Genomic DNA, 22,204 nt, shown 5'->3' with positions numbered 1-22,204 from the left:
GTGCTGCCCGAGGCGGGTGATGGTGTGACCCTGGTGGTCCTGCAATGTTCTAACCTACACTGTGGGTGGGGAGGACTCAATCCATGTAGGGAGGACATGGTCCAGGCAAGTATGAAAGGCAGAGTGCATGTACCCCCTCTATCATGAAAATGCACCCAGTGGTTTATCTAGAACTCAATCACCAGAAATCAACCCTGAATATTCACTGGAAGGACTGATGGTGAAGCTGAAGCTCCAATACTTTGGCCACCTGATGTGAAGAGCCAATTCACTGGAAAAGACCCTGATGCTGGGAAAGATTGAGGGCAGGAGGAGAAGAGGGTGACAGAGAATGAAATGGTTGGATGGCATGACTAACTCAATGGACATGAGTTTGAGCAAACTCAGGGAGATAGTGCAGGACAGGGAAGCCTGGCCTGCTGCAGTCGATGGGGTCGCAAAGAGTTGAACCTGACTTAGTGACTGAACAACTACAACAAATTGGGCAGACTCAGTTCCCAAAGCCCATTGTAGCTGCAAGGGAGTCGGGCAGGAAGCATTTTCCCCTGGTGCATTGTTGCTGCAGAAGGTAAAGTCGTGTCATCTAGAGAAAAGAAGACCCAGATAGCAGATGCTGGGATATTGGGCACTTGGCTGTTTCTGCCACAGTCACCACTGGCAGTTCCTGCACATTCATCCTTGGAATGGGCAAGCATTCAGCAGGGAAGTATCTGACTGGCAAAGGTAGCCACTGTGTGAGCCAGTCCTCCTAACACATCTGAGGAACCTTGGAAATCTCTCTCTTTAACCAGCATTTACTTTTTTCCCCAACAAGTGGGGCTGTATTAGCCCTTTGCACTATCTAAGAAGTACTGACTGACTTCTCAGAAATAAGCCAGGTAGCCTGGATGAGAGGGGAATTTGGGTGAGAATGGATACATGTATATGTATGGCTGAGTCCCTTTGCTGTCCACCTGAAACTATCACAATGTTGTTAATCAGCCAAGCCTAACACAGAATAAAAAGTTTAGAAAGAAGCCACATGGTCACTGCTGTCATGATCCCACAATGTTACTGCAGAGTTTTCTGTAATTCACTGTCTGACTACTATAGTAGTCAGCTCTCCTGGGCTTCTCTCGACTGGAACAGGGTCCCAGACTTCCTTGTTTCCCTTGACCTTGGCCATTGTGAGGGGTGGTGGCCAGGGATTGTGTAGAATGTCCCTCAGTTTGCATTTGTCTGATGTTTTTCTTGGAGTGAGACTGGGTTTATGGCTTTGGGGGGAAAACACCATAGAGGAGAAGTGCTCTTCTGTGCTCAGTCACTCGTGTCTGACTCTTTGCAACCCCATGGACTGTAGCCCACCAGGCTCAGACTCTGTCCATGGGATTTCCCAGGCAAGAATACTGGAGTGGGCTGCCGTTTCCCAGAAGGGTTCTTCTAGTCACTTTATATTGGTAGGAGAGTGACTGCTGGTATGTACTTTGTTACTCAAACATTCCAGCCTTGGCCAGGGCCAGGTCAGGTTGGCTTCTGGGTCCCTTGCCCCTGTCATGCTGACTTCTGTGCACTTTTTCACTGTCTGGCATTACAAGCTGCTTCTGGTTCATCTTGTATGTTTACCACTCCAGTCCCAGAGTGAGCCATGTCTCCAAGGATCCCATTTATGTTGCTTGTAAAGTGGTATTTAGAGACCAAGATCTAGGTGCCACGGGTGTTCCTTGTTCCTGGGGGTGTCACTGCTTCTTGCTCTTCCTGGTGGACAGAGCCAGGATGTGTCCTCGCCCACAGTCTTCACTCACTTAGCTCTCTGTGTGAACACAGGACTGAGCACGAGTTCACACCATCTCAGATTTGGGGCCATCCCTCCCCCACCCCCCAGGAAGGACTCACTGCCTCCCTTGGTCCAGAGGCTGTTGACTCTCTGACAGTAAGACCCAGGCTCCCTCCCCCTGCCTTAGATCCACCTGTTTGTTCAGCCCTGGAGCACATGTGAAGCACTTTGGGATGGTCTGCCCTGGATTCTCCTCTAAGAGGCTGGAGCTCTGTTGAAGTGCAGGCTCCTTCCTTGTCCCTGTCTCCCCACCCGCCCAGACACCATGTCATGTGTTTGTGATATGGCTGATGTCTACTGTCCCAGCCAGCCCCCGTCCTGGGATCTCCAGCCTTCTCTCCAGGCTAAACATTTGCAAACATTCCAGTACATTCTTGGTAAAGTCCAGTCTATAGGTTTTGGCAAAGCAGAGAGTCTGTAGCCACCCTCCCAGTACCAGGCAGAAGAGTTCCATCGCCCTAAAAATTCCACTTTGTGGTCAGCCACAGCCCTCCAACCCCTGGTGCATTTTCTGTCTTTACAGTTTTTCCTTTGGCAGAACGTCATATGAGTGGTCATACAATGTATAGACTTAGGGGTTTAGCTTCTTTTTCGTAGCAAGATGCATTTCAGATGCATCTACTTGTGTGTTCAGGAACCAGTAGTTGCTTCTGTTTTGTGGCTAAATTGTGCTCTACTGTGTGGACACAGTTCATGTTCACCCCCTCACCCACAATGTTGGCTGATGGCGAATTCCCTTGATGAATGCCTAGGAGTGGGACTGCTGCCTTGTCTAGTGAGTCTGTGTTTAACTTCTTAAGAAACTTCCCAGCCATCTTGTAAAATGACCATCCCACGTTGCATTGTCACCAGCAGCAAACAAGAGTTTCAGTTGCTCCACCAGCGGGATCAGTTTTTTTTTTTCTAATTTTAGCTGCTCTCACTTGTATATGGGCTTCCCACGTGGGGCTAGTGGTAAAGAACCCACCTGCCAATGCAGGAGACATAAGAGGTGCGGGAAGATCCCTTGGAGAAGGACATGGCAACCCACTTCAGTGTTCTTGCCTGGAGAATCGCCATGGACAGAGGAGCCTGGAGGGCTACAGTCCATGGGGGTTGCAAAGAGTCAGACACGACTGAACACACACACACTTGTGTAGGGTGCCATCCTCTTGTTTTACTTTGGTTTCCTTGATGACAAATGATATTGAGCACTTTTCACATAGCATTTGCCATCTGTGCATCTTTGATAGTTGAGTTTGGGTCTCTCATCAATATTATTGTACAGTCAAGTGTTCGCTTATTGTTGAGATTTTAAAATTCTTTATGTATTTTGGGTATGAGTACCCTTTACTTACTTTTAATTTTTATCTACCTTCAGGGGGTGCGCCGGGTCTTCATTGCTGCGAGCGGGTTTTCTCTAGTTGCGGCAAGAGGAGGCTTCTCTTGTGGAGCACGGGCAGTAGTTGTGACTCGCGGGCTTAGTTGCGCCACAGCGTGTGGGCTCTTCCTGGACCCGGGATTGAACACGTGTTCCCTGTATTGGCAGGCAGACTCTTAACCACTGGACCACCAGGGAAGCCCCAGTCCCACTTTACTTTTGATTAGCCTTACATGATTATTTTTATCAAGTGAGTAAAGCTGGGTCTTTACTTGTGGATCCTGAACTCATGTCCTCACCTTTCTGGGGTGTTTGAGAAGATCTCCAATGAAACTGACTAAAATGTGATTCCCGGGCTGGGGTGCCACCAATCACAGACTCCCAGACAAGGCTGTCGACGGCACACTGCTCCTGAGGCGGGAGGATTCTCCTTCTGAGAAGGCAGGGAGAGGGCCGGGCCTTGACGGAGCTGCTCCCCTCAGCTCAGGGAAGACACTGGTGAGCTCCCTTTGGAGGCAGTTAGTGATGTGACCCCCAGATAAGAGAGGAAGGAGATGGAATCCTCTGTTCTCGGGGTTCAGCTCATGGCATTCCGTCCCCTGGAGCAGATCCCCTGTGTGGAGCAGTCTGGGGTCTGGAAGCATTTGGGGGAGCGGGGGAGGCAACACACCTCACCCCGCCTGTCCCTTCAGGAAAAGTATGGTGATGTGAGTTGCTTGTGTGTGTGTGACACACAGAGATGGACTCAAGCCCTTGTCTGGAGTGGCTGCTGGCCGCCAGCTGGCAGGAACCATTGGTATTTTATTCTTGCTGTTAGAAAGGGGACCTTGGGTACAGAAATTTTCATATGTGTTTTGTAACCCTTAGCAAAAGCAGGGAGAAGACCTTTCTGAAATGCCTGGTGTGTAGTCCTTCTGACCTTCACAGGCACGTGCACCCATGTGTGTCGGTGAGCACTGCTGCCTTGGCAGAGGCCTGGGTGCTGGCTTCCAAGAAGACAGGCCCAAGTCTGAAATATCTCTGTTAAGTTTGTTGATCCCCCGTGGTTCATTGGGTTAAGAATCTGCCTGCAGTACAGGAAATGCAGAAGACCTGGGTTGGATTCCCTGGGTCAGGAAGATCCCCTGGAGGAGGAAATGGCAACCCAATCCAGTATTCTAGCCTGGAGAATTTCATGGACAGAGGAGCCTGTCTGGCTATAGTCCATAGAGTGGCAAAGAGTCAGACACGACTGAGCGGCTGAGCATGCACACACGTGTTGATAAGTGTAAATATGTGTGTACGTCAACATTGTGTTGCATTCTGACTGTAGAAAGCAGTGCAACTGAAAACCATAGTGATGGCAGGATGAGGTCATCCCAGATAGCAGTGGGTCTTCCCCGCAGTGACAGCTCTGGGGCACGTACATCTCCCCCGTGCACAGGACAGTGGGGCTGACTGCTCGGGGTTCTGTGTTCCTGGTTAGCCGGTGGGGCAGAAGCATGTGAGTGGTCCCGTCTGTGGTCCGTGAGAGCATCTGAGACACAGCTGGGCCGGCGCCCCACCCAACACATGAATCCTGGTTGTGGGGACCTTGGGGGGTGACTCCAAGGAGTGCCACCTTGGGGCAGCTCTCACTGGCCATCCTCAGCGTCAGTCCCCTGCCAAGCCATAGAGGAAGGGGGTACCCCAGTCCAAAGCTTCTGGGGACACTGCCGGGAGTGGGGGCTGCAGATTGGCTTCTGCTCTCCTACCTGGCCCAGGACCCTTGGAAACCTGCTCCAGGCTGGGCCAGAGAAAGGCAGAGGGCCAGGCAGGGTGTGCAGAGAAGGGCCACCCTTTGTCCCTGGATCTTGAAGGCTCCCAGGAGGGCACTTCTCCCCAGACAACATGTATATCTTCAGGGAGAGAGAAGGCAAGGGGAGTGGGGGGGGGGCAGGAAACGGGTGGCTTCCCCCTCTGTGTGTGCAGCCTGATGTGCTGACTAGCACCCAGGCTTGCAGCAGGGTGATGGCCCTGAGTTCCTGCTATAGCGTCTGCTCCAGCAAACAGAATTGGGTGTAACTACCCCATGTGGCCGAGGCCAGCCAGACACTGGCGAGTCTGGTGACCTGGGCTCCTTCCTGAGCATCTCAGGTAGGTCCTCTGCGTCTCCCAACTGTTTTAGCAGAAGTAGGTCAGTGACAGGATTTTTTTTTTTTTGCACCTGCTCCCTCAAAAGCCAAAAGCATTTTCAGATGATAGTAAAATGGTTTACTTGTTTTTATTCTGATTTACTTGTTTTATGACGTCAGCTCTGAAAAGTCCACCATTCAGCTCTGTTCTGTTCGAGCCTCGTGACTTTTTCTCTCTAAGGGAAACGGCCTACTTCTTGTCGCTGGAATAGGCTGGTTGTGGGCACCAGGCCTGGAGGCAGAGCCCGGGCTCAGGTTTTGAGGGTGCAGCCTCTGGGTGCTCAGGCCTTGCAGACAGACAGGCCAGCCTCTCAGGGAAGAGAGCTGCCTGGCTCCTTCCACATGGTGGGTGGCGACAGGGATGCCCTTGCCCGGGGTTGGGGGTCTGCCAGCCCTACCCTGAGGAGCCGAGGGGGGCCTTGTGGCTCTGTGGGAAAGGTGGTCGCGCTGGGGCAGATGTGGCTCCCCAGGCTGTCTGGATGATGGGCGGTGGCTTCCAGGGTTCCTCTTCTGCTGTCACCCTGGATGTTAGTGGCCAAGGTCAGCATGGGCAGCTGGCCATAGCCGAGCCTGGTCCGTGGTGGGGAGGGAGGAAATCCTGACATGCCATCCCTTCGTGTGAGCTGGGTGAGGCCATTCTGACATTTGACCTCAGGCCCCATCTTACAGATGGTTCATCCTGACCCCCCACCTGCCTCTTGGGGTGGGTGCGGTCCTGAATAGCACGCCCATGCACCATAGGGACTGCTTCCCTGCCTGAGAGGCCCACCCGGGAGGCACAGGGGGAGGAACCTGAGGGCTGGGGGCGGGGACACAGGAAGAGGAAGTAGGGCCAGAGTGCTTGCATAGCCTCTGCCTGAGAGCAGAGGGTGGCGTGCCCCGCCCCCTGGGCCAAGCCCTTTCCCAGGGGCCGTGGTGACCACGTAGAGCTGGCTTTTTCGGGGTGGGGGTAGTGTGGGGCCCCATGTTGGCTGAGGGCTCATCTGTGTCAAGGAGCAGTCTGGCCCCCGTGGGAGTCTCCAAGGACTTCTGTGCAGCTACTGGTGACTATTGTCACCCCAGGGTCTCCCCCACCTCCGAGCCTCAGAGGCTTTTCCATGCCATTCCTGCTCCCCCATCCCACACACGCCTTGCCCTCATCCTGGTTTTTTTGGTCCGGAGGAAAAACCTTTCCCAGGAGCCTGCACAGGACACCCAGTCCCTCCCTCTTTCCTGGCCCTGGCAGAGGACCCCCATTCTCCTGCCTTGAACTTGGGGTTTTCATCCTGGCAGTGGGATGAACTCTCCTGGGTTGCAAGAGGAGGATGGGTGGCAGCCGGTGCCTGCCCCATCCACCCAGGCTGGTGCTAAATAGTCGTGGGAGAGTGGACAGAGCGACTTTTATGGCAGGAACCTGGGGGGCCTCCAGGCGTGATTACAGCCCCGGGTCTGCTGCTGTTGGAATGCGTCTCTGCTGTCTTTTAAGCCATACCAGGTCTGTCACATTGTTTATCAGGGAGAGTCCTCCATCCAGCCGTCTGCAATGTGAGCAGGGGCTGTGGAGTCTGGGTGGAGTCCCAGTCCTGCCCTGGGAACTTGTAGAAAGGTAGAATTTGTGGCTGCCATTTCCGAGTTTGCTATGGATTTCTGTTTTTAATTTTTAGGTAAACACACCGTATGTTTCAAAATCCAGGGCATTTAAGTCCCTTTTCAAGGAAAGTTCTCCAAGTCCTTGCCCCCAGGCATCCAGCTCTCTGCCCCCACTGACTGCTGGTCCTGCGTCCTCAGGTGCCCACCCAGAACATCTCAGATCCAGGCAGACCTGCATGCACGTGAAACTTGGCCTCCAGACTGAGCGTCCTGCTTGGGAGCTTGCTTTTTTCACTCAGTGCCATCCCCCAGAGACCTTTCCATCTCAGTTTAGTAAGAACCCGGGTGTTCAGCTCCTTCTTCATAGGAGTCTGTGGTGTGAGAGTCTGTTAAGTGTATGTAACAAAGCCTAGAAGAGCATGAGTTGTTTTGAGGCATTCGCCACACTGCACGGAGAAGGCAATGGCAAGCCATTCCAGTACTATTGCCTAGAAAATCCCATGGATGGAGGAGCCTGGTAGGCTGCAGTCCGTGGGGTCGCTAAGGGTCGGACACGACTGAGCGACTTCACTTTCACTTTTCACTTTCCACTTTCACACATTGGAGAAGGAAATGGCAACCCACTCCAGTGTTCTTGCCTGGAGAATCCCAGGGACGGGGGAGCCTGGTGGGCTTCCGTCTATGGGGTCACACAGAGTCGGACACGACTGAAGTGATTTAGCAGCAGCAGCAGCAGCAGCCACACTGCATGAGCAAGCTCACATCCCATTTTGTAGGTGTGTGAGTGTAGTCTGCAGGATAGCTCCAAGTTGCATTGTGAGTTCAAAGGATACACAGGTCTGTCATTTGAGTAGTCATTGCCAGGCTGTCCTCTGCAGAGCTGGTGGCAGTATGTACTTTGATCAGTAAAGAGTGGGTGTGCCAGCTCCCACCATCTCAGCACCCTGATAGGTAAGAAGGGGCGTGTCTGTGGGGTTTCGCTTGTATCTGTCTCCTGATGGGCAGTATTGAGCATCTTTTTGGATGTTCAATAGTCATTGTACCTCCTGTTTATGAACTGTCAGTTAGAGCCCTGGCCCATTTTTCTATTGGGTGTTATGTTTTCCTTTTAATTTCTGTCATCTCTTCCAGTATTGGAAATTAGTCCTTTGTAGCAAGAGCTGCAGATACATTTTTCTCAGTTTGTTACTTATTTTTTGCCTTTCCTTGTGACTTTGTTTATGGAGATGTATTTTATACTTTTGTAGTCAAATGTATCAGTCTTTTCATTTATGGCATCTAGATTTTGATTTATATAAAGAACTTCTAGCATTTAAAAGGAATGTTCTCTCATGTTTTCCCCTAAAACATCTGTGGTTTTACTTTTCCCATTTAAATCTTTGACCCTTTCACAGTTTATCCTGGTTTATGGTTTGAAGGGAGAGGCAATTGTTACTTAGTTGTCCTGAGTAAGACATTTTTGGGCCCTATCCCTTGAACCCTGCCTTAGATGTCATTTTCTGCTCCATAGTTCCCATGGTCCTAGAATCTGGTCCAGGCATTTCTGCTGTGCTTTACTGCCAGTCAGCAGCCTGTGCAACGAATAGCATGGTAGATCTGGTGGTTAGTCCCCCCACTTCAATATTATTTTTCAGAGGGTTTTTTTTTTTTCTGTTTATTTTTCTACATGAATTTTAGGAACAAGTTACCCTATTCCAAAACAAAGCAAGACAAAGCAACAACCCAGAATGCCTACTTTAAAAATACACCTGCATCGGGAGTTCCTTGGGAGTCTGGTGGTTAAGAATCCACTGTCCAATGCAGGGGACGCAGGTTCGATCCCTGGTCAGAGAACTAACATCCCACATGGCAAGCCCTCGAGCTGCAGCTAAGACCCAACACAGCCAAATACATATTTTTAAAAAATACACCTGCACCCACTGTACAAACGTGGAGACACACAGGTCTGCAGAAGACAGATGTGCTTGTTTAACTCCAGCCCCCAGGCTGTGTAGCAGTCTCCAGCCAGGTACCACCGCCCTTCATGTCCTGCCAGCCCTGGCATGTGCAAGAGTGCATAGGAGCATGTGATGAGCCACATGCATGCACCACATGCATGCTGAAGGACAGCACCCCAGGCAGGGCCAGGCAGGTTCGGCAGAAATGAGCACTGGCTGGTGTCTAGCCAGGGACGCTCCCAGGAGCTCTGCCCGTGATAACCGCCTATCTCCTCTGAACACGTGTGTGTTCTCACACTAAACCTTCACAGTTACTGTGAGATGCAGCCAAGACAAATGAGCAGGAGTGCAGGTGCGGGAGAGGGGCAGGCACTGACTTCTGCAGGGGTGGCTTCCAGGCAGAAGTTACTGCTTCTGCCCACTGAGTCCCAGGGCAAGGGGGATCCCACCGGTGGCAGTTCTCTCTCCTGGGCCTCACCTCCCTCACCTGTACAGTGGTGGGTAAGAGCTTCCAGCCTGGACTCCCCAGGACACAGGCATCCAAGTGTCAGCTCCATGTGGGTTTGTAAGTCACCAGCAGAGGAGCAGAATGGTCTCCTAAAGAAAATAGAAAAGTCAGCTTCCCCCTCAGAGAACAGGTCTTTCTGTTGACCCTGAGGCTGCCGGTCTGGCTTTCTTCGGAGACTGGCAATTGATTGGCCCCAGTGGTCAGCCATCTGCCGAGATGCCCGGAGTGAGAGGGAAAGCAGGCCTCCCAGGAGTGAAGAACGTGGCCGTTTTGAGGTTAGGAACTGGAAGCGGACGCATACCGGAGACCACAGATTGGAGCGATCTATTGATGAATGGCAGGCCGCTTGCTGGCAGCCAGTAACTGGAGCCTGGGAGCAGCTGTTTCTCTATGGAGGCCTCTGCCCGTGCCTCCCTCTGACTGGACCAGCCTTGCCCCTCCCCCATCATCCTCCACACACCCACACGGATGCCGTGTGCTCACCGAGGTGTGCCCTTGTGGATCTGGGCACCCCTGGACCACCTGCTTTTCTGTCCCGGGGCCCCGGGTCAGACTGCTCCTCCCTTCTCCCTTCCCCAGGCTTCCCGGAGCTGGGGCCGGTAAAGCCCAGCACTCACTGCCCAGAAGGGGCCCTGGTCTGCAGGCGCGGCGCCGGTCCTAGCTCAGGGCACCACCACTGCCTCGACTGCCCACCAGGGGCTCACATACAGAAAAGAACCACGACGTAGTTGCTCTTGGAGCCAGCACCTCCCTCACGCCGTGGAGGCTGGCAAGTTTGGCCGAGGCTGCACGGGCCGAGTGAGGTTACCGGGAGCACACGCCCTTGACCGAGGGCAAACGGGAGGCCGTCTCTGGACGGAGCATGCGCACTAGTGAGCGCGGCTGCACCTGCGCGAGGCGGGCCCCGGGGCGGGGCGCCGTTGCGGGGGTTGGGCGAGGGGCGCCCTGGGCTCCCGCCCGGCCTCTTGTGGCTTCTCAGAAAGAACACGCTGTCCCCGCCCAGGCCTGCGGCTTGGGCAAGAGTGTGGGACGCCCTGTTCCCTGATAAGATGAGGCAACCGCTCTCGGCTTCCTCGCAGGGCGCCAGGGAACGTTTATGTAAACCCTGCCCCGCATGCCCCTACCCCGCCCCCACGACCCGCTGCCCGCAGGACCGCGTTCCCCGCAACTGCACAGCGCCAGGCCCGGCCCCCCACCTCGTCCCCACACTACATCCCCAAGGGTCAGCACCCGCGGGTCCTCAGCCTGCCCCCACCGTTACCCTCGTCCCTCAGTCCTGGCTCCTTGGGGCCTAGCATTCACTCGCGGGTACCCACTCCTCCAGCGTGGCAGGCCCCTACCCCAGTCCGTGGATCTCCAAGGCCCGTCACTGTGACCCTGGCCCTCCTCCAGTTTACCCCCGTCCTCCCTGAGCATCCAGTCCCTTTGCTGTCACCCTGCCTCTCTTCACAAGGTCTCTCGTCATCCTGTCCTGTCCCGTGGGCCCCTCGGCCCACACACCTGCCGCCCTCCTGGCTTCTGAAGTTGGGGGCGGTGGGCAGGGAGGCTTCAGGAGACCTGGACTCCCTTCAGGGGTCTGGGGTCTGAGTCCTTTCTGCTCTGGGCCGAGCGCCCTCCGGTGGTAGCTCGCGGTACCGCTCCTGTGTCCTGATTACATCCTAGGAAAAGGCAGGTGCAGAACCTGAGCTTGGCTTCCTCTCAGCTTTACTTAATGCATGGGTGACCCCCCCCCCACCCCGCCCGACCTCCCGCCCGACTCTGGGTACAACACACACACACCACACACACACACACACACACCCCTACACCTCAGCTACCATGCCACCTGGGGCCAGTCTCCGGAGCCCCATCCTCCAGAGGTTTTCAAAATGAGGCCCAGAGACACCTGCAGGTACTGCGGACCCTTCCAGGGAGCTGTAAGGTCAGAACTATTTTCATAACAGTAACATTATTTGTTCTTTATTCAAAAGAATACAGTGGAATATCCCAGAGGCTGTGTGATGTATGGTGATATCACCCCTCTGACAGCTACTGGAATGTGTCCTTGAGTTTAAATTTCTTTGTTTTAATTTCTGCGATATATGTCGATGGACATAACCCAGGTGAACAAAAGCTCCCTCCCTGGGAGGGAAGCCCCTCTCACCCTTCCTAAAAGGGTGAGCAGCGCTGTTGGGGAGGACTCCTGTCCACGCTGCCTTTGCCCCACGCTTCTGGTCCACCTCCTGGGTGCCGCTTGACTGTCACCACTCAGAGGCCAGCTGAGCCAGACCCAGTGCCACTCTTTGCCAGCATGAATCATAACTTCTGAATGGTTTATCCGTCTGTCTATGGACCAGTTTATTGGCTGCTGAGAACAGCCTGCTGGAGGAATAGAGAAGGAAGCAGGGAGAGCTCTGTCTGCGGGCATCACACCCACGTCCCCAGGCCAGGCATTATGTTTGTGCTCCATAAAAGAGTCGTGCTGCTGATGCCTGGGCAGGCTGAGGGCTGCTGGCTGGCTGAGTGGTAATGTTGAACCTTTCCACCTGCTGCCGCCAGGCTGCCAGGCACCAGCACTCTGTCCTATTGAATGTTGCCCCTCCCTGCTGCCCTGGGATCGTGCAACCCTCTCTAATTATATCCACCTAAGGAGCCTCCCAGAGTTGCAAGCAGAAGGACCCTGGAAAGGACAAGCTCCCAGTGAGGCCACAGGGCTTATTAGGAAGCAAGGCTGAGTGTGACTTTGGGTTGGTTCTGTGCCCCGCCCCCCACCCCTGGCTCCTCCAAGCAGGCCCAAATCTGAGAAGACTAGTTGATAAGAATAATAGATAAAAGTGACAATAGCATCTCAGGAGTCATCACTGGGCATGTACCAGGCCCAGTGCCAAGAGCTGCTTGAGTGCAGTCCTGTAGAATCACCACCTCACTATGAAGATGGGGTTCACTGTATTCATTTCCTGTGGCTGTTGTAACCAGTTACCACAAACTGGGTGGCTTGAACACCCACAGCAGAAGTGTGCTCTCTCCCTGTGGAGGGTAGCAGTCTGAAATCAAGGTGTCGGCAGTGTCAGTTCTCTCCCCCTGTGACTGGTGGCCACCCCAGATACCAAGTCCCTTGGCTTATGGGCCCATCATTCCCTGGAGTCCTTTTCCTTCTCTCCTGGTCTTTGTGATCTCTTCCCCATGATCTGTACCTTATCGTATCAGGAAAGACATTTTTCCCAAATAAGGTCACATTGCCATCTTCCCAGGGTAAGGACTTGGATATATCTTTGGTGGGGCCACTCTTTACCCCATGACAGGCAGTGAGGTGCTTGTCTGAGGCCTCAAGTCAGTACACAGTGGAGAATAAGAAATTTTCTTGCAGTACACATTTAGACAATTTTCAGCACTGGTCATGTGAAAGGACAGCACCATATCCTGTGCTGGACCTTTCCAAGTACTTTATAACAACTGTGTGCTGTAATTGTGCTAGGATGGAATTTGAATTTTTTTTAAGTTAAAAATATTTTCTCCATGTGTCATGTGGGATTTTAGTTCCCCGACCAGGGATTGAACCTGCATCCCCTGCAGTGGAAGCACTGAGTCTTAACTACTAGACCACCAGGGAAGTCCCCTCGTTTGACATTTTAGTTTACTTCTAGACAATTTTCTTGCATGCCTTCTGTTTTTCCTGGAATTTCTAATTGCCTCTTTTTTTCTTTTAACCAAAGAATACTGTGTGCTTTCACTGCATCCTGAAATTCATTCAGCCTCTTGACTATACTCTCTGGTGTGTGGAACTCCCTTTCTTGTAAACCTCCCTGTGTGATTCCTGGCCCACAGCTCCAGTGCCCCATCAGGTCTCTCCCCTCACTCCTGTCCGGAGATGACCCTTCATTGTTCACTCTCTTCCCTGGCTTCTCCTTTTCTTCTTATTTTTGCTAGTGTGTGAGAGGAACCCTTGGGAGGATCTGTTGCTCTGTCATCTAGTGTGGCTTATAAGACGGCTGCTGTCTGCCCCAGCCTCTTTCCCTCTTGGATGACCTGCTTCTCCCCTTTCTCTCATTTAAGTTCTGCGGTCTCGTCTAGTGTGACATTGCAGATACTCTTGGCAGGAGCCTTTATTCACTACTCCGCCCACCTCTGCTAACCCTTTCCATGTTAGTTTCCTGTCTTCTTTTTTTACTGTAACAGATTGCTGTGGTTGTTCAGTTGCTCATTAGTATCCGACTGTTTACAACCCCATGAACTGCAGCACAGTAGGCTTCCCTGTCCTTCACCATCTCCTAGAGTTTGCTCAAACTCATGTCCCTTGAGTTGATGATGCCGTCCAACCATCTCATCCTCTGTTGCCCTGTTCTCCTCCTGCCCTCAGTCTTTCCCAGCATCAGGGTCTTTTCCAGTGAGTTGACTCTTTGCATCAGCTGAGAGATCCTATTGTTTCTTTGGTAATTTCCTGTCCTCCATTCTTTTCTGTTCATTTACTCAGTTGTGTCTTCTGTTAGATGTTGCACCCACAGGATCAATTCCCTGTAACTCTGAACTGTGACCTCCTGCTGTTTATAACTATCAGATGGGAAGTGGTTTGCTTGCTTACTTGATTGTGAACCCCCCTGCCCACACACCCTTCTACCCAAAACAAAGTAAGGAGAGCATACAGAGCCATGCAGAGCTCTTAGATTGAGCACTGCTAGGAGACAGAGAACACTGCAACATTCACATATTTTCTAGAGCTGTTTGTTTTTTTGTTTGTTTTTTCTATTTTCCTGGGATAGTTCCTTGAGTGTGTTTCTAGTTTTTCTATGGGATTTTTGTTTGGGCAACAGTGCTTTCAATTTTTAAACACTTATTCTCTGTACCCTGAACTTCCTTTTTATGGTATCCTGTTTACGCATAAAATTTTGTCTGAAATATCTTGAGAATGCTAGTCAGAATTTTTAGGTTAATATTCTCTTCTGTTTCCTGGCTTCACTCTTTTTCCTCTGGAGTCAGTGGTTTTGTTGCTCTTGGCCTTGCCCTTTTGTGCCACTGGTTTTCTTTGACTGCCTGGCCATCTTTAGGTGTCTGTTTGTATTTAAGGTTGATGACCTCATTGCGGGTGGGCGGTGTTGATTTCCTTTCCTGGGCCCTGATGGACAGGCTTCAAAGACCAGCTCTCAGCTTAAGGGCCAGAGTCTGGGAGGGAGGGGGAGAAATGCAGCAGGAAGGGGAACTCTGTGGCCACCCCCAGTACCAGAGGCTGCCCTCTAGGGTGCAGGAACTCCCTGCTGGTTCTCCCCGTGCAGCTAATGTCTCGTGTGTGTGTGTGGTTCAGAGTTTGCTTGGGTGAAGGCTGGCCTGCCTCTTGCTCTGAGCTGTCCTCACCTTCCTCTCTTGGGTGTCACCCCCAGTCTCCTCTGCTGACTGTTAGCTGGATTGGAATTTCTCAGAGAGGAACAGCAGCAGACTCTAGTTGGAGCTGCAGGCAAACAGACTCTTGGCCAGTGCCTGCGTGCTCAGCCATGTCCGACTCTTGGCAACCTCATGGACTGTAGGCCACCAGGCTCCTCTATCCATGGAATGTTCCAGGCAAGAATACTGGAGTGGGTTGTCCTTTCCTCCTTCAAGGGATCTTCCTGACCCAGGGACCTAACCTGCATCTCTTGCATCTCCTGCATTAGCAGGCAGACTCTTTTTACCACTGCACCACCTGGGAAGCCCATAAACACTCTTAGTCCCAGAAGATTGTCTGTCCTGACCTGTTCATAATAGAGATGAGGAGACTGCAGAGGGTCTGAATGGCTGGGTGCTGGGGTCGGCAAACTGTCTGCAGATCCTGCAGGATTTGAGGCTCTGGAGTTAGGGCTTCCGTGGGGTTAGGGTGATCTGTGGGGTCAGGGTGATGTGGCCAAACATGCAGGCTTGCAAGCTCTCCCGGAGCCTTCCGTGATCCCAGCTCCCATTCTTAGAGCCCCGGGACCAGCCTGTGCTTCCCGCCGCTCAGGCACAGTTGACCCAACACAGGCTGCTGGGTGGCATGCACTTGAGGGGGCCGCAGCACCTGGGATCCTGTCATTTCCTCCCGGGAGGGGTCGGATGGAAGCAGATGAGACAGGACAGGAGGGTGCTGGCGCCCACACGGAGGTTGGAGATGGGGCGCCAAGGAAGGGCCGCAGGGAGGGCGGGGCAGCCCAGGGTGTGCGCTGAGACTGACCCTAAGCCCTCTTGCCCGCAGGAGAGCGCCCCTTCGCCTGCAGCTGGCAGGACTGCAACAAGAAGTTCGCGCGCTCCGATGAGCTGGCGCGGCACTACCGCACACACACCGGGGAAAAGAAGTTCAGCTGCCCCATCTGCGACAAGCGCTTCATGCGCAGCGACCACCTGACCAAGCACGCGCGCCGCCATGCCAACTTCCACCCGGGGATGCTGCAGCGGCGCGGCGGGGGCTCGCGAACCGGCTCGCTTAGCGACTACAGCCGCTCGGATGCCAGCAGCCCCACCATCAGCCCAGCCAGCTCGCCCTGAGCGCCTTGCGGGGGGCGGGGCCCGTGGCAAGCCACGCCCCCACCCAGGCCATGCCACGCCCCGAGGCCCCGCCTCCTTACCACAGCCATGAGCAGATGCTCTCACTTCTCGTGATTCCGTGTTTTTTCCTTTTGTAATAAGAGAGAAAGGGAAAAAAAGAACTTTATGAAGTCGACGACATCAACAACAACAAAAAACAATTTTATTCACCTCAGGTGTCAAATTTGTAAAAAAACAAAAAAACAAAAAAAACACAATGAAAAAAATTCCAAAAAACACCATCCACAATTGCACAAGAGACATACCCACGCAGGTGAGATTCAGCGGTGTTGAGCCCCCCCTCCTTTCTCAGGGATGGACATGTTCCATGAGGTCAGTGAGGACACCCCTTTCCTGCCGCCTTATTCTGTACATAGATTTCCACTCTGGAGTTTCCTTTAAGGTTTGGGCACACACTGGGGGCGGAGCAGTGCAGGTGGAGCTTCCTGCGGGCGGCGGATGGAGCGGTGGTCACCAGACTTGTGCTTTCAGGGCACACCCCTGAGCAGGACCCATGGCTCCCTCTTCCTGTCCCCGCCCAGCCTCAGGCTCGTCCCAGCGGCAGTGGGCTAAGAATGCAGAGGGCTCCGAGGGAGACCTCAAGCCGTGATGGGCAAGGGGAGCAGTCCTCACTTCGGGGACCCTGCCCAGGTCCCTCTCAAGCGCTGGAAGCAGAGATGCAATCCTGGGTTGGGCAGACCGATGCACCGTCTGCACCGTCTGATGTCCACACGGCTGTGCGATGCTGTGTCCCCGCAGAAGGCGCGAGGACCTTCCACTATTATACCACATCCTCTGACTGGCCTCCTACAAGGATGTCCGAAGGTGTCACCGGTGCGTCCAGTTCCTACAGTTTCCCCGACTGACCCTGCTCGTGAGACGCCTTTGTTTGACACGGTGGGTAAAGCGGGGCTCTGTGCGTGTGGCCTGCGGTGGCCTTGCGTAGCACTCCACGGAGACTGTTCGGTAGCAAGAGACCGGAACATTGTGACTTGGAACTTTGGGGGGTAGCAAGGCGGACGCTATGGGAAATGCAGTCGGAGAACATACATTCTCTTTCCTCCCCGGGGAGCACCGGACAGAAGTTGTGGAAGTGCTTTTTTTCAGACCCACCATGTCCCCAGCTGAGACTCAACACTCAGCTTCTCCGTGAGCTGTGTCCCCTGGACTCCTCCCTCCCTGGTCTCCCCCTCCCACCTGGGAGGCCCCAGCCCACCCCCAGCCTTGGGGCACTGGGGTATAGGGTCCCCATTGCCAGCCTTCCCAAGCAGAGAGCTGGGAACATCTCTCCGGGAGCCCTGACCCGGGCAGGTGGGTCAGGCAGGCTCCAGCATGCTCCCCTGTGGAGGGCTGGGGCAGCCCCCACCCAGGCACGTCCCTGGCCTTCCTCCAGGGAGTCAGGGCCTGTAAATACAAGTCCCCAGGACAGTGTGTGTATGTGTGTGTGTGTGTATGTGTGTGTGTGTTGGGGCAGGGGTGTGGGTTTGGGAAGGACTTGGGGTATCTTGCAGAAACCTCTGTTCACTTTGATGAGGAGGAATGACCCTTGGGACCTCAGAGGGCCGTAGAGGGGCTTCCCTGAGCCCAGAGTGCCTTGGTTGTGGCCATTTTGCTTCTGCCCCCACCTGATCACAATGAGGGGTACAGCACGGAGGAGCCCCGGAGACCCAGCCCCAGCTGGTGCTCATGGGCCCTGGGTGGCTCCAGAGCGCATGGGCGCCCCATGTCCTTAGCAACTGCCGTCCTCTGCGCTCCGGGTGCCCATTTCTAACTCTGCTGTGTCAGCTGGGGTCAGCCAGTGGAGTGAGGGTGGCTTCTGAGAGCGTGGCAGGTTCGAGGTGGGCAGGTGTGTCGCTCTTTCTGTGCGTGGGAACCGGGCAGAAGTGGCATGGGGTGAGGCCTCACCCTGGCCTCTGTTGGGGCTGGGTGACAGCCCTGTTCACATTTGGTCCAGGACAGAGAACAGAATGTGCTGGACACCTGGACAGAGCAGTGCCCTGAGCACTGGGGGTGAGAGCTTTTCACGCCCAGTCCCCAAGTGAGGCCGGCAAGGCCCTCGGAGGTCCCTCCCAAAGCCGTTTCTGTGTGGGGCCGAGAAAGCCACACTCCGAATACATTTCATGTCTCAGGAACTCACATTCCAGGTTCAGGAATTTTATTCCAAAGTCCTTTGGTGCGCTCACTGCCCACGCGGTCCCCAAAGTCAGGGAGGGGGGCCACGTGCCCTGCGGGAGCCTGGTGTCTCCTCGCGACCTGGCTGTGGCATTGCCGAGGAAAGACGGTTTCAGAGCCCACGTCTCTCTGCACATAGGAAGAGGGGAAAGGACTCTAAACCCTGTCATCTTGGAATAAAAGAAGAGCTGGTTTGTTTTGGAGGGGGGAGGGGGGAGGGGGAGGGAGGGAAAGCGGGCCTTTGCTGTTCCCAAAGAGAGCACTTAATTTAATTTTTCCTCTAAGTGACCCAGGGCTGTTCCGTTTGCTAGATGGAAGGGTAATATTGCCTTAAAACAGAAAAATGCAGGCGCGGGCTATTTTTGGCAGATGAGTGTGTCCTCGTTCCCAAAGCAGTTTTGGTCTAATGGCAGGGTGCGGACCTTCCGAAGTGGGCCTGGCCTGGGACACGGGCTGCTGCTTCTCTGCCTTCAGGCATCTAGAGAGAACTGGCTGGCACCCGGAGCTCTCAGCCTGGAGCTCCAGCCAGCAGGCCATCCTGGCTCATCTGAGGCTAAAATTCATCTCACTTGAAGAGTGGGGAAAATCCATGCATCTCAGGCTAGATTCGAATGGGCTTTTGCTAGCATCTCATCATCACGACATGTGGAAGGAGGGATTGCAGGGCCTCCCTCGCTCAGACCCCCGTGGGAAGTGGCTGCACGGTGGTGGGGATGGGCGGAGGACCCTGCTGAACAGCCTGCATTTTTTTCCTAAGAAGTAGAATGTCTTCCCGGCCCAGGTCTGTTTCAGGGTCTTTCATTTTTCTGGTTTATGGCCATGCTTGCTGGCTTCAGTGTGATAACTCCTAGAAACAGTAGTGAAAACGCCAACAGTTATTGTGTGCTGCCTTTAGTTCTTGTAGGCCAAGGGGGCATAGATCTCAAAATGAAGGTTGCCCAAGTGAAGGGAGAGGTTCCCCTCCAAGAAGGTCTACAAGCGACCCTGGGCTCAACCTGGGGGCTGGTGTTTGGCCCTTGTCCCAAACAAGGAAACCCTCAGTGTCAGCCATATTAGGGTTGTCAGCACCCCAAACGCCTACCCTGTTCTATAACCATGAGGAAAGATGAGTCCCTTCCAGAGCGGGCCATGGGGTGCTGTGTGGGGATAGGCAGTGATGCCCTTGATGGGAATGTGATCCTGCAGGTGCCCGCCTTGCAACCTGCTGCAGCCCATGCATCGCACTTGAGGTGCAGGGCAACCCCTTTACTCTGAGGCCAGGCATCCGGGCAGGTGCAGGATTCGCCAGGGTGCGGCCTCCAGGTGCACACTTAAGCAGCAGCACTGGGATCCCCAGACCTCCCCACGCTCTTGGTCACAGCTTAGACCGGGGTGGCGGGGTGGGAGGCAACTTAGAGGCAGGGACAGACAGCAGGCCCCCAGTAGCCCCCAGCCCCCGTTTGTTGGGACATACGGACAGGGCTGGTGGCTTTCAGGGGTCCAAGTGAAGTGTGGCAGAAGCGGGGTCTTCATTCAAGTCTCCTGCCCCCCAGCCCACTGTCCCCAGAAGATCCGGCTGCTTTTCTTGCCAGAAGCAGGGCTAAGGTGGCTGCAAGGTCAGAGCACGCCAAGGGACTCACTCCTTGAACTCAGCGAGTGAAGGACCACCCAGCAGGGCAGCATGACCTGAGCAATAGCGTCCCCTTGATGCTCAGCTCCTGGTTTCAGCTGTGTTTACAAGGCTACCTGATTTTTTTTTTTTTACTTCTAACAGCGTTCACTTTTTTTTTTTTTGTTAACCCTTTTACAAAGTCATTCAAAGACTCAGTGCTGAAGCGTTTGAAGACTGATGGGTTGGTCACACTGCAGCCAGTAAGAAATGCTCTGCAGGTCACCCACATCTTTGCTGTCCAAAGATCCCACATTCAATTCTGGTGACCGTATATCTTCCAAAGCTAAAACCAAGGGTGTGGGCCGATACTTTTCTTGAATTCAGGATTGCCCTGGGGAAAGCCGGGTCCTATAAATGATTCTCCTGACTCCAAGACTTGAGCTTCAAAGGTTTGTCCCAGACACATTCCAGAGAATTTTGTATCAGAACTCAGATGCACCGTCCAGCTTACTACTGATAAATGCCTGAACACCGTTCAGGGAGAAGCCCTTCCTCCTGCCCGCTACTCTGTCTCATCAGTTAGAAGAGTTGGATGTGGTGGGAGGCAGGAGCCCAGGGCCGTACTTGGTTTCTACTGAACCCTTCTTGCCATATGGGACTTGCAGTGTGCCCCCTGGCCCCGCCCAGCCTCTCCCCTTCTCGTGCAGCTTTAAAACCTACTACTTTTATTTAAAGAGGGACAGATGAGAGCAAGTTGCTTCCCCTGCCCTGAACACCTTGCATTCCCTGTGGGGGACACAGGAGACATGGGAGGTGGGGTAGGGGTGCACGAGCAGCTTCTCCCAGGGCTCCAGGATGTCTTCCTGGTGATATGATGACAGGATGCTGCACACATTTGTTTGGAAACCAAGCCGAATGCCTGCCCGGCAACCAGAGGTCTGGGTGAAGGCTGTCTCCCCTACTCAGCCCAGGAGCGCCTGTCCCAGGCCAGCCTGCCATCCCTGGAGCACAGGGCCACCTCCCAGGGTCCATTCCTGGATCAGGGTGCCTGTCTCTGGGCGTGTGGGCAGGAGGTTCACTTTGGAGAGTCCCTGTGCCAAGCACCGAGGACCCTGAGGGCTGGAGGGTAGCTGAGCAGCTGTGCATTGTTGGGGGCAGGGCTGTTGTGGCTCCCACAGGCCAGGAATCCACCCAGGAATCTCTGTGTGCTGCGTGCACTAGGGGTCTCAGCCACCCTGGACTTCACAGACGGCCCCTGCTCTTCCCAAAGCCATTGATGGAGCTTCTCTGGGACTGTTTGCCAAACCCCATGGTAGACTCCAAGGGTCCAAGACCATTTCCATCGAGCACACTTTTCTGTAGGAACTTTTGGTTTTGTTTTGTTTTTTTAACCATCACCACACCATGCTTCCGAAGGCCACGTCTCGTCTTTCCCGGATCACTACAGTGAAGTATTACAGTTGTACAGTTCCCAATCTGGCCTTGGCTTGCTCGGATAAAACTTTGTATGTATTTTGTAAGGCATAGATTCTATATTGTAATGATGTCCTATGCAAAAAGAAAAAAAAATTAACGAAACTGTAAATTTTATTGTTTTAACGTGTATGCATGTTTAGTGACGTTTACATTTTGAAATAAAATTTATGATTCATTATTTGCCAGAACTGCTTCTTTGATGGGCGAGGCCCTGGAAGGGGAGGAAACCAAAATGGCCCAGTTTCAGAAGTTGGATATAACCGGCCCAAGGGGTAGACACCAGCTCAGAACTGCCAGGTCTTACATGGGAGAGGGGGAGAAGGCTTTGCAGGGGACAAGTACTTTGGCTACCTGATGCGAAGAGCCAGCTCATTGGGAAAGACTAACGCTGGGAAAGATTGAAGCCAAGAGGAGAAGGGGGCGACAGAGGATGAGATGGTTGAATGGCATCACCAACTCAATAGACATTAATTTGAGCAAACTCCGGGGGATGGTCCGGGAAGCCTGGTGTGCTGCAATCCATGGCGTCACAAAGAGTCAGACACAACTGAGTGACTGAACAATAAGCACAAATTGTTCTGGTGGCCCACTACCCTGGTACCCTTGGCTTATCACCTTCCCCACACCCCAGAAAGCTCAGCCTCACCAATCCAGTCCCCAGGAGCTCTGAGAAGGCAGGTTCCCGTGCAGGGTGCAGTGCTTGTTCCAAAAAGCGCTCTGTATGCAGCCAGCTCGGCCCCTAGTTCAGCCTGGAAGCCGATCCTGAAACACACCGAAGGGGCCAGCCTAGGACCATGGGGACAGGGAGCCCAGAATATGGGGTGCAGGGTGATACCTGTTGATGCCAGTGAAAGTCGCTTAGTCATGTCTGACTCTTGGCGACCCCATGGAATTCTCCATGCCAGAATATTGAGGGGGGTAGCCTATCCCTTCTCCAGGGGGTCTTTCTGACCCAGGAATCAAACCAGGGCCTCCTGCATTGCAGGCGAATTCTTTACTAACTGAGCTATCAGAGAAGCCCTGATGCCCAGCTGATTCCAGAGCCCACTTGAATCTGTGGTCATGAACTGCCCAGCTGCTCCCTGCAACAGGGCTGGTCCATGCCAGGCAGGGGCAGGGGA

At 53.7% G+C, this 22,204-nt stretch overlaps 1 protein-coding gene across 1 annotated transcript in view; it reads left to right on the top strand.

Annotated features, from left to right (window-relative positions):
* Positions 1-21,261, top strand: part of KLF13 (KLF transcription factor 13) — a 43,010-nt gene extending 21,749 nt beyond the window's left edge. Inside the window, exon 2 of the mRNA XM_088829569.1 lies at positions 15,516-21,261. Within this exon, the coding sequence (XP_088685695.1) occupies positions 15,516-15,805 (290 nt within the window). The 3' untranslated portion in view covers positions 15,806-21,261. The remainder of the gene's footprint in view (positions 1-15,515) is intronic.
* The last annotated feature ends 943 nt before the right edge of the window (positions 21,262-22,204 follow it).

This window comes from Moschus berezovskii, chromosome 21 (assembly GCF_049115385.1).
Source record: "Moschus berezovskii isolate FMDL1 chromosome 21, NW_MosBer_1.0, whole genome shotgun sequence".
NCBI lineage: Eukaryota > Metazoa > Chordata > Mammalia > Artiodactyla > Moschidae > Moschus > Moschus berezovskii.
The sequence above is the reverse complement of the archived record's forward strand: the minus strand, read 5'-3'. Positions and strand labels throughout refer to the sequence as shown.